This window comes from Panthera pardus, unplaced genomic scaffold, assembly GCF_024362965.1.
Source record: "Panthera pardus isolate Hobbes unplaced genomic scaffold, ASM2436296v1 HiC_scaffold_18, whole genome shotgun sequence".
Taxonomy (NCBI): Eukaryota; Metazoa; Chordata; class Mammalia; order Carnivora; family Felidae; genus Panthera; species Panthera pardus.
Genome location: NW_026526743.1, coordinates 20665460 through 20680007, shown reverse-complemented (window position 1 = coordinate 20680007; position 14548 = coordinate 20665460). Strand labels below are relative to the sequence as shown.

Sequence of the window (14548 nt, the reverse complement as noted above, 5' to 3'; positions counted from 1 at the left end):
TCTGTGCTGACAGCTCGGAGCCTGAAGCCTGCTTCAGATTCTGTGTCTCCCTCTCTCTGCCCCTTCCGTGCTCATGCTCTGTCTCTCTCTGTCTCTCAAAAATGAATAAACGTTAAAAAAATTTTTTAAATAAATAAATAAATAATAAAAACCTGTTTTAAAAGAAAAAAAGTTGGTATAATTTCTTCCTAAATGTTTGATAGAATTCACCAGTGATCCCATCTGTACATGGTGCTTTCTGTTTTGGAAGAGTTATTATTAATTATTAATTTAATTTCTTTTTTTTTTTTTTTTTTTTTTTTAATTTATTTTTAAGTAGGCTCCATGCCCAGTGCAGGGCTTGAACTCATGACCCTGAGATTAAGAGTCATGTGCTCTACTAACTGAGCCAGCCAGGTGCTCCAAATTATTGATTTAATTTTTTAATAGATATAGAACCTCTTCAGATTGTTCTTGTGTGAGTTTTAACAGATTGTGTCTTTCAAGGAATTGGTCTGTTTTACCTGGGTTATCAAATTTATGGGCATAGCACGGTTCACTTATTCCTTGATTACCCTTCTAATGTCTGTGAGATCTGTAGTGGTGTCCTCTCTTCCTTGTGAAGTAGCCTAGTTACTTACTGGCTTATTGATATCATCCATCTTTTCAAAGAATCAGCTTTTGGTTTTCTTGATATTCTCAATTGATTTCTTGACTTCCTGATTTCAGTTTCATTGATTTCTGCTCTTTTTATTATTTCTTTTTTTTCCTACTTATTTGGATTTAATATGCTCTTTTTTTCCCCTAGTTTTTTTCCTAAGGTGAAAACTTAGTGACTGATTTTAGATATTCCTTCTTTTCTAATATATGCATTCAGTTCTATAAACTTCCCTTCAAGTACTGCTTTTGCTGCATTCCATACATTTTGATGGGTTGTTTTTTCATTAGTTCAAAATACAGTAAAATTTTTCTTCGTATTTCTCCTTTGACCCATGTGTTATTTGTAAGTATTTGTTTAATCGCCAAGTATTTTGAGATTTTCTATTATCTGTGTTGTTCTACCTTAATTCCATTGTGATTTGAGAACAGACATAGCATGGTTTTTCTTCTGTTAAATTTGTTCAGCTGTGTTACAGCCCAAAATATGGTATTTCTTCATGAACATTCCATGTGTATTCTGTTGTTGGGTGAAGTAGTCTACAGTTGTCAGTTATATCCAGCTAATTGATGGTGGTCTTGAGTTCAGTTTTGTCTGCTGGATCTATTCATGATAGAGAGGTGTTTAAGTCTCCAACTACAATAATGGATTCATCTGTTTCTCCTTGCAGTTCTGTCAGTTTATTTATGCCTCATATAGTTTTATCCTTTGTTGTTTGACACATTCATGTTAAGTATCATCTGTCTTGGAGAGTTGACCCATTTATCATTATGTAATGGCCCTCTTTTTCCTTGATCACTTTCCATACTCTGAAGTCTGCCTAGTCTAAAATTAATATAGCTACTCTTGCTTTCTTTTGATTAATATTAGTGTGGTATATGTATCTCCATCCATCTACTTTTCATCTCTATGTGTATTTATATTTAAAATGAGTTTCTTATAGATAGCATGTAGTTCTTGTTTTTAATCCACTTCAACTTGTCTTTTAATTGGCGTTGTAAGACTACTGACATTCAGAATTATTGATACAGTTGAATTTGTATCTACCATATTTGATACTATTTTCCATTTCTTTCCCTCATTCTTTGCTCCTGTTTTTCTCTTCTGCTCTTTTTCTGCCTTTTGTGGTTTTAATTGAGCGTGTTATATGATTTCATTTTCTTTTCCTTTCTCAGCGGATCAGTTACATTTCTTTTCTTGGTGGTTTCCCTAGAGTTTGGAATGTACATTTACAACTAGTTCAGATCCACATTCAAATAACATTATACCAGCTTCATGGGTAGTACAAGTACCTTATATTAAAATAATCCTAATTTTTCTCTACCATCCCTTGTATCATTTCTGCCGTTAATTTCATTTAAACATAAGTGTGTGTGTGTACACATACATGAGCATACGTAATCAGTAATCAGATACATTGTTGCTGTTATTTTAAACAAACTTGTATTCCTTAGATCAGTTAAGCATAAGAAGCAAGTTTTTCTTTTTTAATCTTCTCATGCCTTCTCTGATGCTCTTTCTTTATGTATATCCAGGTTTCTGACCTATATCATTTTTCTTTCTAAGGTACTTCTAACATTTCTACTGGCAATAAATTGTTTCAGGTTGTTTGTGTGTCTGAAAAAGTCTTTATTTCTGCTTTACTTTAGAAGAATAGTTTTACTGGCTGCAGATTCTAGGTTGGTTGTTTTTTTCCCTTCATACTTGAAATATTTTACTCTTCCTTGCTTGCCTGGTTTCTGAGAAGTCAGATGTAATTCTTCTCTCTGCTCCATTATCTAAAGTATTTTCCCCCTCTGGCTTCTTTCAGGATTTTTTTCTTTTTCTTCTATTTTTTGTAGTTCAAAAATGATATGTCTGGGTGTAGTTTTTCTGCCATTTATTCTGCTTGGTGTTTTCTGGGCTTCACAGGACCTGTAGTTTGGTATCTGACATTAATTTGGGGAAATTTCCAGTAATTGTTCTTTCAAATATTTCTTCTGTTCCTTCTCTTTTCTTCTTCCTGTTACACATATGTTATGCCCCTTTGGGTTGTAAATTTTGTATTCCAGTCTTTTTTCTGTTTGCTTTCCAGTTTTGGAGATTTCTATGGAGATACCGTCAAGCTCAGAAATTCTTTCTTCAGTCAAGTCCAGTCTACTAATAGGACCATTAAAGGCACTCGACCATTAAAGGCACTCTTCATTTCTGTTACATATTTTTTATCTCTCGCATTTTTTTTGGTTCTTTGTTAGACTTTCTATCTCTGTTTTCATTACCCATCTGTTATTGCACACTGTGTGTTTTATTCATTAGCACTCTTTGCATATTAATCTTAGTTGTTTTATATCACCAATCTGATCATTCCAATATCCTACCATATGTGAGTCTGTTCTGATGCTTGCTGTCTCTCTTTAAAGTTTGGTTTTTACCTTTTAATGTATCTTGTAATTTTTTCTAGATAGCCAGGCATGATGTATTAGGTAAAAGGCACTGCTGTGAATAGCACTTTAGTAGTGAGTAACCTGTGAGGGGAGAGCAAATAGTCTACTGTCCTGTGATTAGTAGGTCTCAGCGTTTTAGTGAGTCTGTGCCTCTAGACTGAACTTTACGTGTGCTACTGAGTCCCCCATCCCTTTGGTGAGACAAGACAGCTGGAATGGGCTGGAATCGGGCATTTCCTTTTCTTCAGGTCGGTGAGGCTCCAATAAACTCCAGCAGGTTAGGCTCTGGTTAAATGTTTGTCCTAGGGGTAGACCTTGTTAAAGACAGAATCCTGTAGCATATTTCAAAGTGGTTGTTTTATCCCTCTACCTGGATTTTTCTCCAACATTCAGTAAGAATTTGGTAGAACTATAGGAGATAAACTCAGAAAAGTGTGGAGGATCCTGTATGATTGCATCCCTTCACATTTTTTTTATTTTTATTTTTTTAATTTAGAGCAGGGGAGAGTGGCAGAGGGGGAGGGAGAGGGAGGGAGAAAGAGAGAGAATGAGAGGGAGAATGAGACTCTAAGGCAGGTTCCATGCTCAGCGTGGAGCCCAACACAGGGCTCGATCTCACAATCCTGGGATCGTGACCTGAGCCAAAATCAAGAGTTGGATGCTCAACCAGCTGAGCCAGCACCCAGGTGCCCCTCCCTTCACATGTTTACTTCCCCTAATTGTCTACACTTAGCTGCCAGCAAATCATCAATTACTGTTCAGGTCGCCCTGTTCCGGCCCTACTTCCTTTAGGAGTAAAAGGTCTTTCCAGTTTGGGGTGCAGGGGTGTGTCCTGTAACCTCAGTTTTCTTACAGATCTAAGATGGGTTGTTGACTTTTCAGTGTGTTCAGTATTTTACTTGTTAGGATTGAGTGGCAATTTCCAGTCTTATATACTAAACCGGAAACCAGAAGTTCCTGATTGTCATTTTTAGAATTATATTTTTTTTGCATAAAATGATAGGGAATTGTGGATTGAATGTCACCAATTGCTTCCAGGAATAGAATTGTGGGCAGCTGTAAAATATTTTATCATAGAAAATTTAAGTTACATTGGGGAATATTAACAAAACAGTCAACTTGCATGATCACAGTTTTATAAATATATGCATTTTAAGACTGGGAAAGGGGCACCTGGTTGGCTCGGTCAGTTAAATGTCCAACTTCTGATTTCGGCTCAGGCCATGATCTTACAGTTCGTGAGATCGAGAACCGTGTCAGGCTCTGTGTTGGTAGATAGCATGGAACCTGCTTGGGATTCTCTCCCTTTTCTCTCTGCCCCTCCCCTACGTGTGTGTCCTTCCTCTCTCTCTCCCTCTCTCGCTCTCCCTCTCTCTCAAAATAAATAAGTAAACATTAAAAAAAAAAGACTGGGAAATAAACATCAAAATGATAATATTGGTTACATCTAGTGGTTAGGTTATAGGTGATTTTTGTTTTCTTTGTAGATTTCTAATTTCCTACAGTGAATTTTTGAAATCCGGAAACTATTTATAGAAATAAAGCAATTCATTCAGCACCTAAATCTTGGTTTCTAATACTAATAAAAGTAACAAGAGAAATGGCTTAGAGAAATGATTGATCTCTAGGTAAATAAGTGAACCTGGAACATCTTACGGTGCCAGAAAGTAAGGAAAGTGCTCGACAAACAAAAGATGGGAGTATGTCAGCAGGACATGGGACCTGGAGGAGCCCTCAGTAACCTCAGCAATAAGATAAATAATGTAGTATTAAATTATATCCGAAAGTGCAAAATACATAACCAGGAGTCCATACTGACATTAATGATTGAATAATAAATGGGTGAGAATAGAGGAAATCCCTGTGCAGAATTCCCAGTGATTTATATAGATAACTCTACTGTCGGTAGGTGGTAACTTTCTTCCAAAGTATATACAGTATGGGAAGAGGGGATAAGAAAGTGTAACTTTCCTGTGGAGAAACTCGATCTCAAAGTCAGCATCAATAGTGCTAAGTCATGTTGCGACGGTATTCTGTGCCGAGGCTCGAGGGTGGCACTATACCTCTGGGGTCTTCCTCCCAGGAGCCCATTACCCTAGTCTAAACATGAGAAAAACCTCAGACATACCCAAATTGAGGGACATTCTACAAAATACCTGGCCAGTATTCTTCAAATCTGTCAAGTCATTAAAAACAAAGAAAGTCAGAGAAACGTTAAAGTCTAGAAGATCCTAAGGATATGTGATGACTAGAATTGAAGGACAAAACTAAGGAAACCTGAATAAAGTATGGACTTTAGTTAATAATAACGTATCAACTTTGGCTCCTTGTTTATGATAGATATACCTTAGCAATAAAAGATTTTAATAATAGGAGAAACTCAACTTTTTTATAAAGCTAAAGCTATTCTGAAGTTAGTTTGCTTTTAAAAAAAAAAAGATAATTATTTAATTGAACAATTTATTCTTACTTTGAAAAGTTTTGAGTAATAATGGAGATGTTCCGTGGGATAAATTTGCAATTTCTGACATTTGTGTTTTGACCCATTTTTCTCAGAAGTATGAAATTCTCATTGCATAAGCCTGACTTTCCATTCAGAGGACGCTTGATGTGCAGCATTGTGTGGTTCATTCTGGGTACAGAATTTTCCAGTGAGGTTTCAGGGCAGATCCTGAATGCAAAGTAATCTGAAGAGTCAAGAGTTTATATTTCTCCTTTCTTTAATATAAATATAAAGGTGTTCATATTATCAGTTACCACGTAGGTGTTTGACATGTGTGAAGGCATTGTACGTGGTGAAAGTACTGAGGGGGAAGGAACGAATGGGCATCTGTTGGCCTTGACTGTTCACTCCTACTTGCTCAGGGTAGACCTGAGTGCCAGGCCACTGTGGTGCAGGGCAGTCTCTACTTTCTTTAAAAAAAAAAAAATTTTTTTTTAACGTTTATTTATTTTTGACAGAGAGAGACAGAGCATGAGCGGGGGGAGGGGCAAGAGAGAGAGAGGGAGACACGGAATCTGAAGCAGGCTCCAGGCTCCGAGCTGTCCGCACAGAGCCCGACGTGGGGCTCGAACTCACCGCGAGATCGTGACCTGAGCCAAAGTCAGACACTCAACCGACTGAGCCACCCAGGCGCCCCAAAGGGCAGTCTCTACTTTCAAGGGACCAGTGCAGAAACGCTTGAGCCAGGGACTCAGCACATTCATCGCATGGTGTAACTAGTGCAGTCGCATAGGGACACTGAGCTGAATGGCACGGAGGGGGGCGTGATCACCAACTGCTGGCCCTTTTCTAGATGTTAGTGAAACAGATTTATTGAGATGGATGGGTCCAAAGATAGATATGAATGGGCAAAATAAAATGAATTAAAATTAGTTTTCTGTGTGTGGCCAGTAATAAAAGTATGCAAGCTATAAAGTCTTTCTTTTTAATGATTTTTTCATGTTTATTTATTTGTTATTTCTGGGAGCGAGAGAGAGAGTATGTGCACGAATGGGGGAGGGGCAGAGAGAGAGAGAGGGAGACAACAGAATCCGAAGCAGGCTCCAGGCTCTGAGCTGTCAGCACAGAGCCCGACGCGGGGCTTGGACTCAAAAACCACGATATCATGACCTGAGCCGAATTCAGACACTCAACCGACTGCGCCACCCAGGCGCCCCCAGGCTACAAAGTCTTGAAGAGAATGGGATAACGGTCTTAAAAATATTTCCAGTAATAAAACATTTCAAACATTTTACCACATTTTGAAGAAATAAAACAGGGACAGCTAAAACTTGTTCTGCCCTTCCTTCCTGTTGTGCTGATGCTAATATATATCATTTTCTACCGTTTTTTAAAACTTTATTGTGTGTGTGTGTTTACACATGTATGTATGTATTAATAATATATACTGGTTTGATGTTTTAACAGTTTATTTAAATGATACACCAAAGAAATCTTTTTTTTAACTTTTTCTTCTCACTGACCATTATTGACATCAATTCATGGTAATAAGTATACATCCAGTTCTTTTAAGCACAGCATAATGTTCCATTATATGAAAATAAACCATTTTATGTCCACTGTGCTGTGGAAAAACAGTGGTTGTGAGTTGCATCCTTTTTTGTCTTTTTTTTTTTTTTAATGTTCATGGCTACAGTGATGCTTCTTGCATATGTGTCCTTGTGAACACATAGCCGCCTAGATCCAGGGTCACAGGTGTGTGCCTCTTCAGCCTTAACAGATGCTACCAGGTTGCTCTCCAGACTTTGTACTCTGCACGCCGTCTGTGCGTTTCCCCTTCTTCACACCGGTACAGAAATGGCATGATCAGACTTACTCATCTTCCAGGCTTATGGGTGTGATGCATTTGCCTGCGTATTAATGAAAATCGTATATCTTCTTTATGTTTGAGTTTATGGAAATTCTTCTAAGAAATGCACATTTATTGCCCTTAAGTAGCTTGGTGTTTGCTGAGGTAAAAGGCCCTTCCCTGGCCTTGGATCTGATGTCTCAGGACCTGTATTAAAAGATAACACCGCTGAACCCACCGTAAAGCGGAAGGTGGGTTGGAGGAAGAATTTAGTCCTTGCCGTATTTAGTTGTCTTATTTATTCCCTATTGTGCTTTTTATTTTCTTTGTGCTTCATTATCAGTGACCGTGTCTCTTACTGTGAAGGGTTCAAGTAAGTTACCTGATTTGTTAGGCTTCTACTTAGGTATTTACAGGGCACCCCGGCTTGCTCATTCATTAGAGCTTGAGACTCTTGATCTCAGAGTCGTGAGTTCAAGCCCCGAGTTGGGTGTAGAGATTACTTAAAAATAAAATCTTTAAAAACATTTGCAGTTGTCCAAAAAGATAAATATAATTTTATCATACAATTCAGCAGTTCTGCTCCTAGGTATTTACCCAAAAGATGAAAACTCCTATCCATACAAAAACCTGCATGTATATATTTATAGCAACTTTATTCGTAATTGCCAAAATGGGGAAGCAGCCAAGATATCCTTCAGTAGGTGAATGGATAAACAAATTGTGGTACATCTTGACAGTGGGGTATTATTTGGCGATAAGAAAAGAGCTATTGGGCCATGAAAAGAGATGAGGAACTTTAAATGTGTATGGTTAAATGAGAGAAACCGGTCTAGAAAAACTACATACTGTAAGATTCCATCTGTGGGACATTCTGGAAGAGGCAAAGAATCAGTAGTTGCCAGGGATTCAGGGATTGGGAGGGGTGAACACGCAGAGCACCGAGGCTATTTCAAGCAGAGAAATTACTCTTCATGATTTATCATGGTGGATACGTGACATTATGCACCTGTCAGAACACAGAGAACCGTGTAACACAAACAGTGAACCCTAGTGTAAACTGTAGACTTGTTAATGATGGATGATGTTCCCATATTGGTTCACCATTTGTATCAAATACTCCACACTGATGCAAGACGTTACTAAGATGGGGAACTGGGTGCGAGAGAAAGGGGGCGTAAACCTACAAGCGTTCTGGAAGAGTCTATTCAAAAAGAGAGTCCGTTCCTTTTTTTACTTGTTTTTAAATGTTTCATTCAGTTCAGATTTTACCAAGTGTAGCCAATTATGTGCGAACAAAATGTTATTTTGAATAGAAAACGTTTTTAAGATGATTAATTATCCATTTTATTTATGAAACTTAAATTGTTGATGCTTTTCAGGACTACTACTTCCATTTTGTGTGGATCTGTAAACAAGCAGAGTTCTTGTTAAAATTATCTAATTCCTTTTTGCTTTCTTGAGAAATAGAGTGGTATAGAGAGTATCAATTTTGTGTATTTTTCTTTCTGTGTGTGGTTAAATAATTTAGAGCAAAGATTTTGTATGTTAGTATATTAGAAATCTTTCCAAACACTGTAATAGCCAAAGTAATCTAGGATGTTTGTCATGATTCTAATAATTTTTTTACAATATAAAATCCCTAATTTTATCAATTCTAGGATATCTGTTCTAGGACACGTTAGCCTCTGAAATCAATATGTCACTTACAATCAGTAACATCTTAGGTTTAGTGAAATACCATGTCTCATAAGGCTTCAGGGAAGGAATTCCTTAATTGTCTTTAACTGATGCTGGGGATGGTTCTGACTCACTCGTGTCTTTCAGATGTTCTCTGTGTGGGTACGTGTGCAGCCATCCTCCTTCTTTGAAGTCTCACATGTGGAAGCATGCAAGTGACCAGAATTACAACTACGAACAAGTAAACAAGGCTATCAATGATGCCATTTCACAGAGTGGCAGGTATTTATCCTGTCCCTTTCCTTGTTGCTGTATGTAAACCAAAGTGAGGGTTGAATCTGCCAGGCTTACGTGATAACCAACTCAAGGTGTGGTGTGTTCTGTTTTTGTTTTTAAGAGTTCTGGGGAGATCCCCTGGAAAGATGCTCTTAAACAGCAGTGAGGACAGAGCCGATCGAGCCGATCCTGTCACTGGAAGTTCTGAAAACTTGGTGTCAGCCTCAGAGCTGGTTTCCCAGGCCCCCGGCGAAGTTGTAGGTTCCAACGACAACGAGAAACTGAGCCCTACGAGTAATACCTCATACAGTTTAGAAAAAAACTCCAGTTTGGCCCCTCCTGGCATGGAGTATTGTGTTTTACTCTTCTGTTGTTGTATTTGCGGTTTTGAATCTACCAGCAAAGAAAATCTCTTGGATCATATGAAAGAGCATGAGGGTGAGATCGTAAACATCATCCTAAGTAAGGACCACAACACAACTCTAAACACAAATTAGATTGAATAACTCCTTGAAGAGGGACACGGTAGAAGAGAAACCCTTTAAACCACAGGTTCACCTTTGCGCTATCAAATAACTTACTAGACACAGAAGAAATAGTTGGTGTGGGGTTTTTGTTCGTTTGTTTGTTTGTTTTGAAGAAAAGACAGATATGACTTTGGAATCAAATTTGCAGTGTAATAAAAAGAATTCCAAATGGATAAGTGGGAATGCTGTTCAAGTATCGTGAGTGAGGGGAGGTAGGTTGAGGAGGAAGCAAAAATGTAACCCTGTGTTTGCCCTGTCACCTCTTCTTAGTGGTGGGTGTATTTATTATTCAAAGCGTAATGTAGTGTAGAAATGCAAACAAAAGAGTTAAGAAACAGCTTTTCCGGAACTTCTAAAACTTCTTGTTCCAAAGGTGTCACATCTTAAGCAGAGCTTAGTTCTCTTTGTTGTGAACTCGGACATGCCAGCTGTGGAGGGCCGGGCCTCTCATGAGGGGCGGGAGGCAGCTCTCTGAGGGCTTTTCACTGTGACCAGCAGGGTCAACAAGGAAAAGATCACCAGAGGGCTGTGAAATGATCTACCCAAATCTTTTCCCAAATCGATAGGAATGAATCATATACTCAATCTAGGATCTATTTCTCCCTAAAACAGAAAGAGACCTCTGAATCCAAATCTAGATTGTAAATAGGCATTTAAGAAGTAAATTGTTGTCTTAAATTTACAGTGAATGTCTTGTGGGCAAAGGAGAAAATAGGTGAATTCCCACCAGCCTCAAACCAAATCGCAAGGTGTGTGAAAACGGGGACTCATTTAGCACAGCACCCTTCCCAGAGGCCCTTTCCAGGTTTGACGGAACACCGCACTTTTCTCCGTAGTTGCACAGGCTGACCCTCTCTTCTGAACTAGACCAAGTGTCTCATCTCAAAGGTCTATTCAAGCAGCCAGGTGTGAAGATTGGCATTTGATCATCAGACCTCGGAAATCTTTGGAACTCTTAAATAAAAATCATTTGAGGGACAAGAGGTGAAATTCAGAGGCCCCTTAAAATGAGTACTGCTGTTGAGATTTTACTGCCTGGAGTTTATTAATCTAGTTATACTTAGCATAAGAGGTATAATCAAATGTGGCTAAACTATAGTAAACATTCAGGTTGTTTATAAAACTTTTAATAACAGGCGATTTGGCGCAAGTCTACAGGGTTTCTCCTGTCTAGGATGTTCCGTTTTGTTAGTGTGCAATAGGACATATGGACAACCAACTACAAGTGCTTTTGCATTAAAACTCGCCATCGAATACATGTAATCTTCTCATTAATTACACATTTTGTATTATAATGTATTTCAAAGTGAAGAGAACAGGGGTGGTTTTGGTTTTGCTTCTGTAGTACTGATCATTTATCTTTGTGTTGTTTTGTTGAAGTGAATTCTGCGTACAAGTCAAAGGCTGGTGCACCGAGCAGTGCACTGTCTTCATGGTGCTCTTTCTGAACTTGATCTCTAACATGTTCTAGAGCTGAGGCTGTGAGTCTGATAAGTTTAGAAGACATTGATTACTCTGTAGACACATTTTAGGAAAGAATTCCCTTCCCCAAGTCCAGGTGTGGACTGAATGAATTAATATTTTTAAGATAGCATCAGGAACTATTACGTGGGGCCAGGCCATCTTGAAACATTGTTCAGTTTTTTCTACATCTTATTTTGATGTTGATATTTAAACAAACAGAATCGGTTGTAATTGCCAGCTGTTTGATTTAGGTAGCTTTATTTATGAGAGTTAATCCGTTTCTGATAGGTGGTTTTTAAAAACATAAAATGAATTTATATATACCAATTATATATATTACCCAAATTCACTGCATGTGGATTTATGTTCATTTTCTCCTGTTTTCAGAATTAAAAGACAATTCTATTTCATTTCATGTTTAAGTAAATAAATGGTTCCATTCTTACCGCTCATTCTGAAAATTAACCCTTATTAGCAGAATTTTGTTTTATAAAGGTTCCTTGGTTTTAATTTCATGTAATCATTTGGAAAATACTAATGACCAAAAAAAAAAAAAATCCCAAAAGCATTCATAGTGAGTTTTTAAATAACCTTCAGTTCCCTAACCCATTTCCGTTGATTGTTACTTAAATTTTCCATTTGGAATCATGAATTTAAAATTTCCCTAGCTCGTGGGAAAAAATTCACCCAAAAGTTCCAAACCTTTCAACGTTCATCTGACTCTGGCCTAAAATGCCCTCAAAAGCTTTCTGTGGGGCTTTGGGAAGAACCATATGCCATGGGTGTTCTGTACCTTCCTGTGACCATTTTGTGGCGAGCTTGAAGTTAACAGTGTCTCCACCAAGAACAATTGAGTGTTTCTAAAAGTAATAATGAAGGCTGAGTATGCAATGTTAATTGTAAAAGAGATAGGTATTAGAATAATCATCAGGGACTCCCTTCATAGGAATAACTATCTAGTGGTACTAGATCTTTTGCCATATAAAGATCATAGTATTTGTTTCCCACTCTGAACACCTAACAGTTGTAAGATTTGATAGTAAAACTAGTTTTTAAAAGAAACTGGATAAGGCAAAGGCGGGGAGGGCGGAAGACGGTGCGTTGCGTTCTGATCATCACAAGTAATACTTTCCAAGGGTCAACATTTTCTCCCACTCACTACTAGTCCAGAATGTGGTTGGTGTCCCCAGCGTTCTAACAGTCCCAGGCCTGTATTCCAGTGGATCCCTAGACGTTAGTTCTGTGTGCAGCCAGTGCGTTGCAACGACGCTGGCAGAAGCTTTTGTTCTAGATCCTCTCATCCTATTCGAGGTAGCTGTTGGTGGCTTCATTATTATTTTCTCTGTCTTTTCTCACAAAGCAGATGGTGGGCACCCATGTTTACATTGTATCTTCCCACAATGTACTTGGCTTGACAAAGACAAGCAGGCTTCTCTATCGAGACTTATTATATTTTTAGTTTTCATAGACACTTATTTAATCTTTTTTTATTGTACAGCAAGGTGCTCTAAGTAATATTCTATAAAATATATTTAATAGAAATTTGAGTTTGATATTCATGGACATGAATACATGTATTTTTTTAAGAAATAAGTATTGTGTAACACTATGGCATTGCTTCTATAGCCAAAGTCTAAAAATTTCTGGAACACTGACATGTAAAGACTACAGTTAATTCTGACACTGTATCTTATTAAAATAGGATGATTTGCATTTTGTAAAATTATCCTGCACATCGAGCTGCATGCCTTAAAGCCTAAAACTCTAGGATCGTGTTCATGGTAGAACAGTTCATCTGTTCAACAAACAGTGAAGCAAGGTCTATAGTGCTTCTTTAACTACCTTTGGAAATACTGTACAATGTTAGAATAATTTATTTTGCTTTACAGGAGTTTGTCATGTATTGACTTTAATATTGTATTTTGGTAATAAATTTTTTGTTAAAAACACTCGCCTCTGAAGTTTTATCACCAAAGGTTTTTATCATTTTTATCTTGGAAATGTTGATTTGGTCACTTGGAAAGTGGGGTTTAAATACTGAAGAGCCTCCCAAGGGTTGAATTTAGGATTATGGCTTCTGATTACCCTTGGGTGACTTCTTCAGCTATTTCTGGCTAGCATGCAGCTCTGTTACACAGAGATGACTGAAAAAGTACTTAGATTGTTTTAATCACTGTAAACATTCACTCTGGTTTTGAAGCTTTTTGCCCTTACTACTCGGTTCTTCATTTTCTCTCCCGAATCGCATTTTTCTGTGCTTTCAGTTCTACTACAGTGCCAGTGCTGGAGACTAGCTGTATTCATGACAGTTAGCATTCTTTATGGAAGGCCCGAAACGACAATAGTGTGTTCACACCTGATCGTTTTGTGGTCTACATCAGATACGTTCTCCAGTTAGCTTTGTTGGCAGCATTGAGAGGTGAAGCTGACATCGTCTCACTGTGTCATTGGTCTGGTTATCCTGGGCCACCTCAGCTTAGAGTCGAGAGGCCAAGTGTTTCTTCCCAACAGCTATAATCCGCTGTCCTGTCTCCCTAGAGGCAACGTAATTATACCCCCTATCTTTTAAGACCCAAATGCCAACACTTTGTCACTAAACTCCAGGTTAGTTGTAGAAATCCCATCATGGAACTTCTAGAACATCGGCTGCAGTTGGTTAGCCGCTGTTTCCAGTGAGCACTTGAAATACGACTGGCATGCGGTGAGTATACGATGCACGGCCGTTTTGAAGGCTTAGAACAAAAAGTGAAGTATCTTATTAATAGTTTTATATTAATTACATGTTGAAATGATATTTGGGGTTAAATAAAATGTGCTATTAAAATTCACTTTTTTCCCAATGTAGCTACTAGAAGAATTTTAATTACGCAGGTGGCTAATGTCATGTTTCTGCTGGACGGTGCTAGTCTAGAAGAGGGATTAGTAAACTACATCCCTTGCTTGAGTTCAAGCCTGCCACTGGTAAAAACCAGTAAATAAAGTTTTATTGGGGGGCACCTGGGTGGCTCTGTCGGTTAAGCATCTGACTTCGGCTCAGGTCATGATCTCACGGTTCATGGGTTCGAGCCCCGCGTCAGGCTCTGCGCTGACAGCTCAGAGCCTGGAGCCTGCTTCGGATTCTGTCTCCCTGTCTCTCCGCCCCTCCCCTGCTCACACACTCTCTCTCGCTCTCTCGCTCTCAAAAGTAAACATTAAATTAATGATAATAATAAAGTTTTCTTGGAATATAGCTGTATTTATTGGTTTACA

The 14548-nt window shown here is 38.2% G+C and overlaps 1 protein-coding gene across 3 annotated transcripts in view; it reads left to right on the top strand.

Moving 5' to 3' along the window:
* ZNF507 (zinc finger protein 507) overlaps positions 1 to 13248 on the top strand; it is a 46011-nt gene extending 32763 nt beyond the window's left edge. For all 3 annotated transcript variants that reach the window (XM_019423314.2, XM_019423315.2, XM_053906048.1), the window contains 2 exons: positions 9180 to 9314; positions 9430 to 13248. In XM_019423314.2, coding sequence (XP_019278859.1) covers positions 9180 to 9314; positions 9430 to 9805 — 511 coding nt within the window. In that variant the 3' untranslated portion in view covers positions 9806 to 13248. The remainder of the gene's footprint in view (positions 1 to 9179; positions 9315 to 9429) is intronic.
* The last annotated feature ends 1300 nt before the right edge of the window (positions 13249 to 14548 follow it).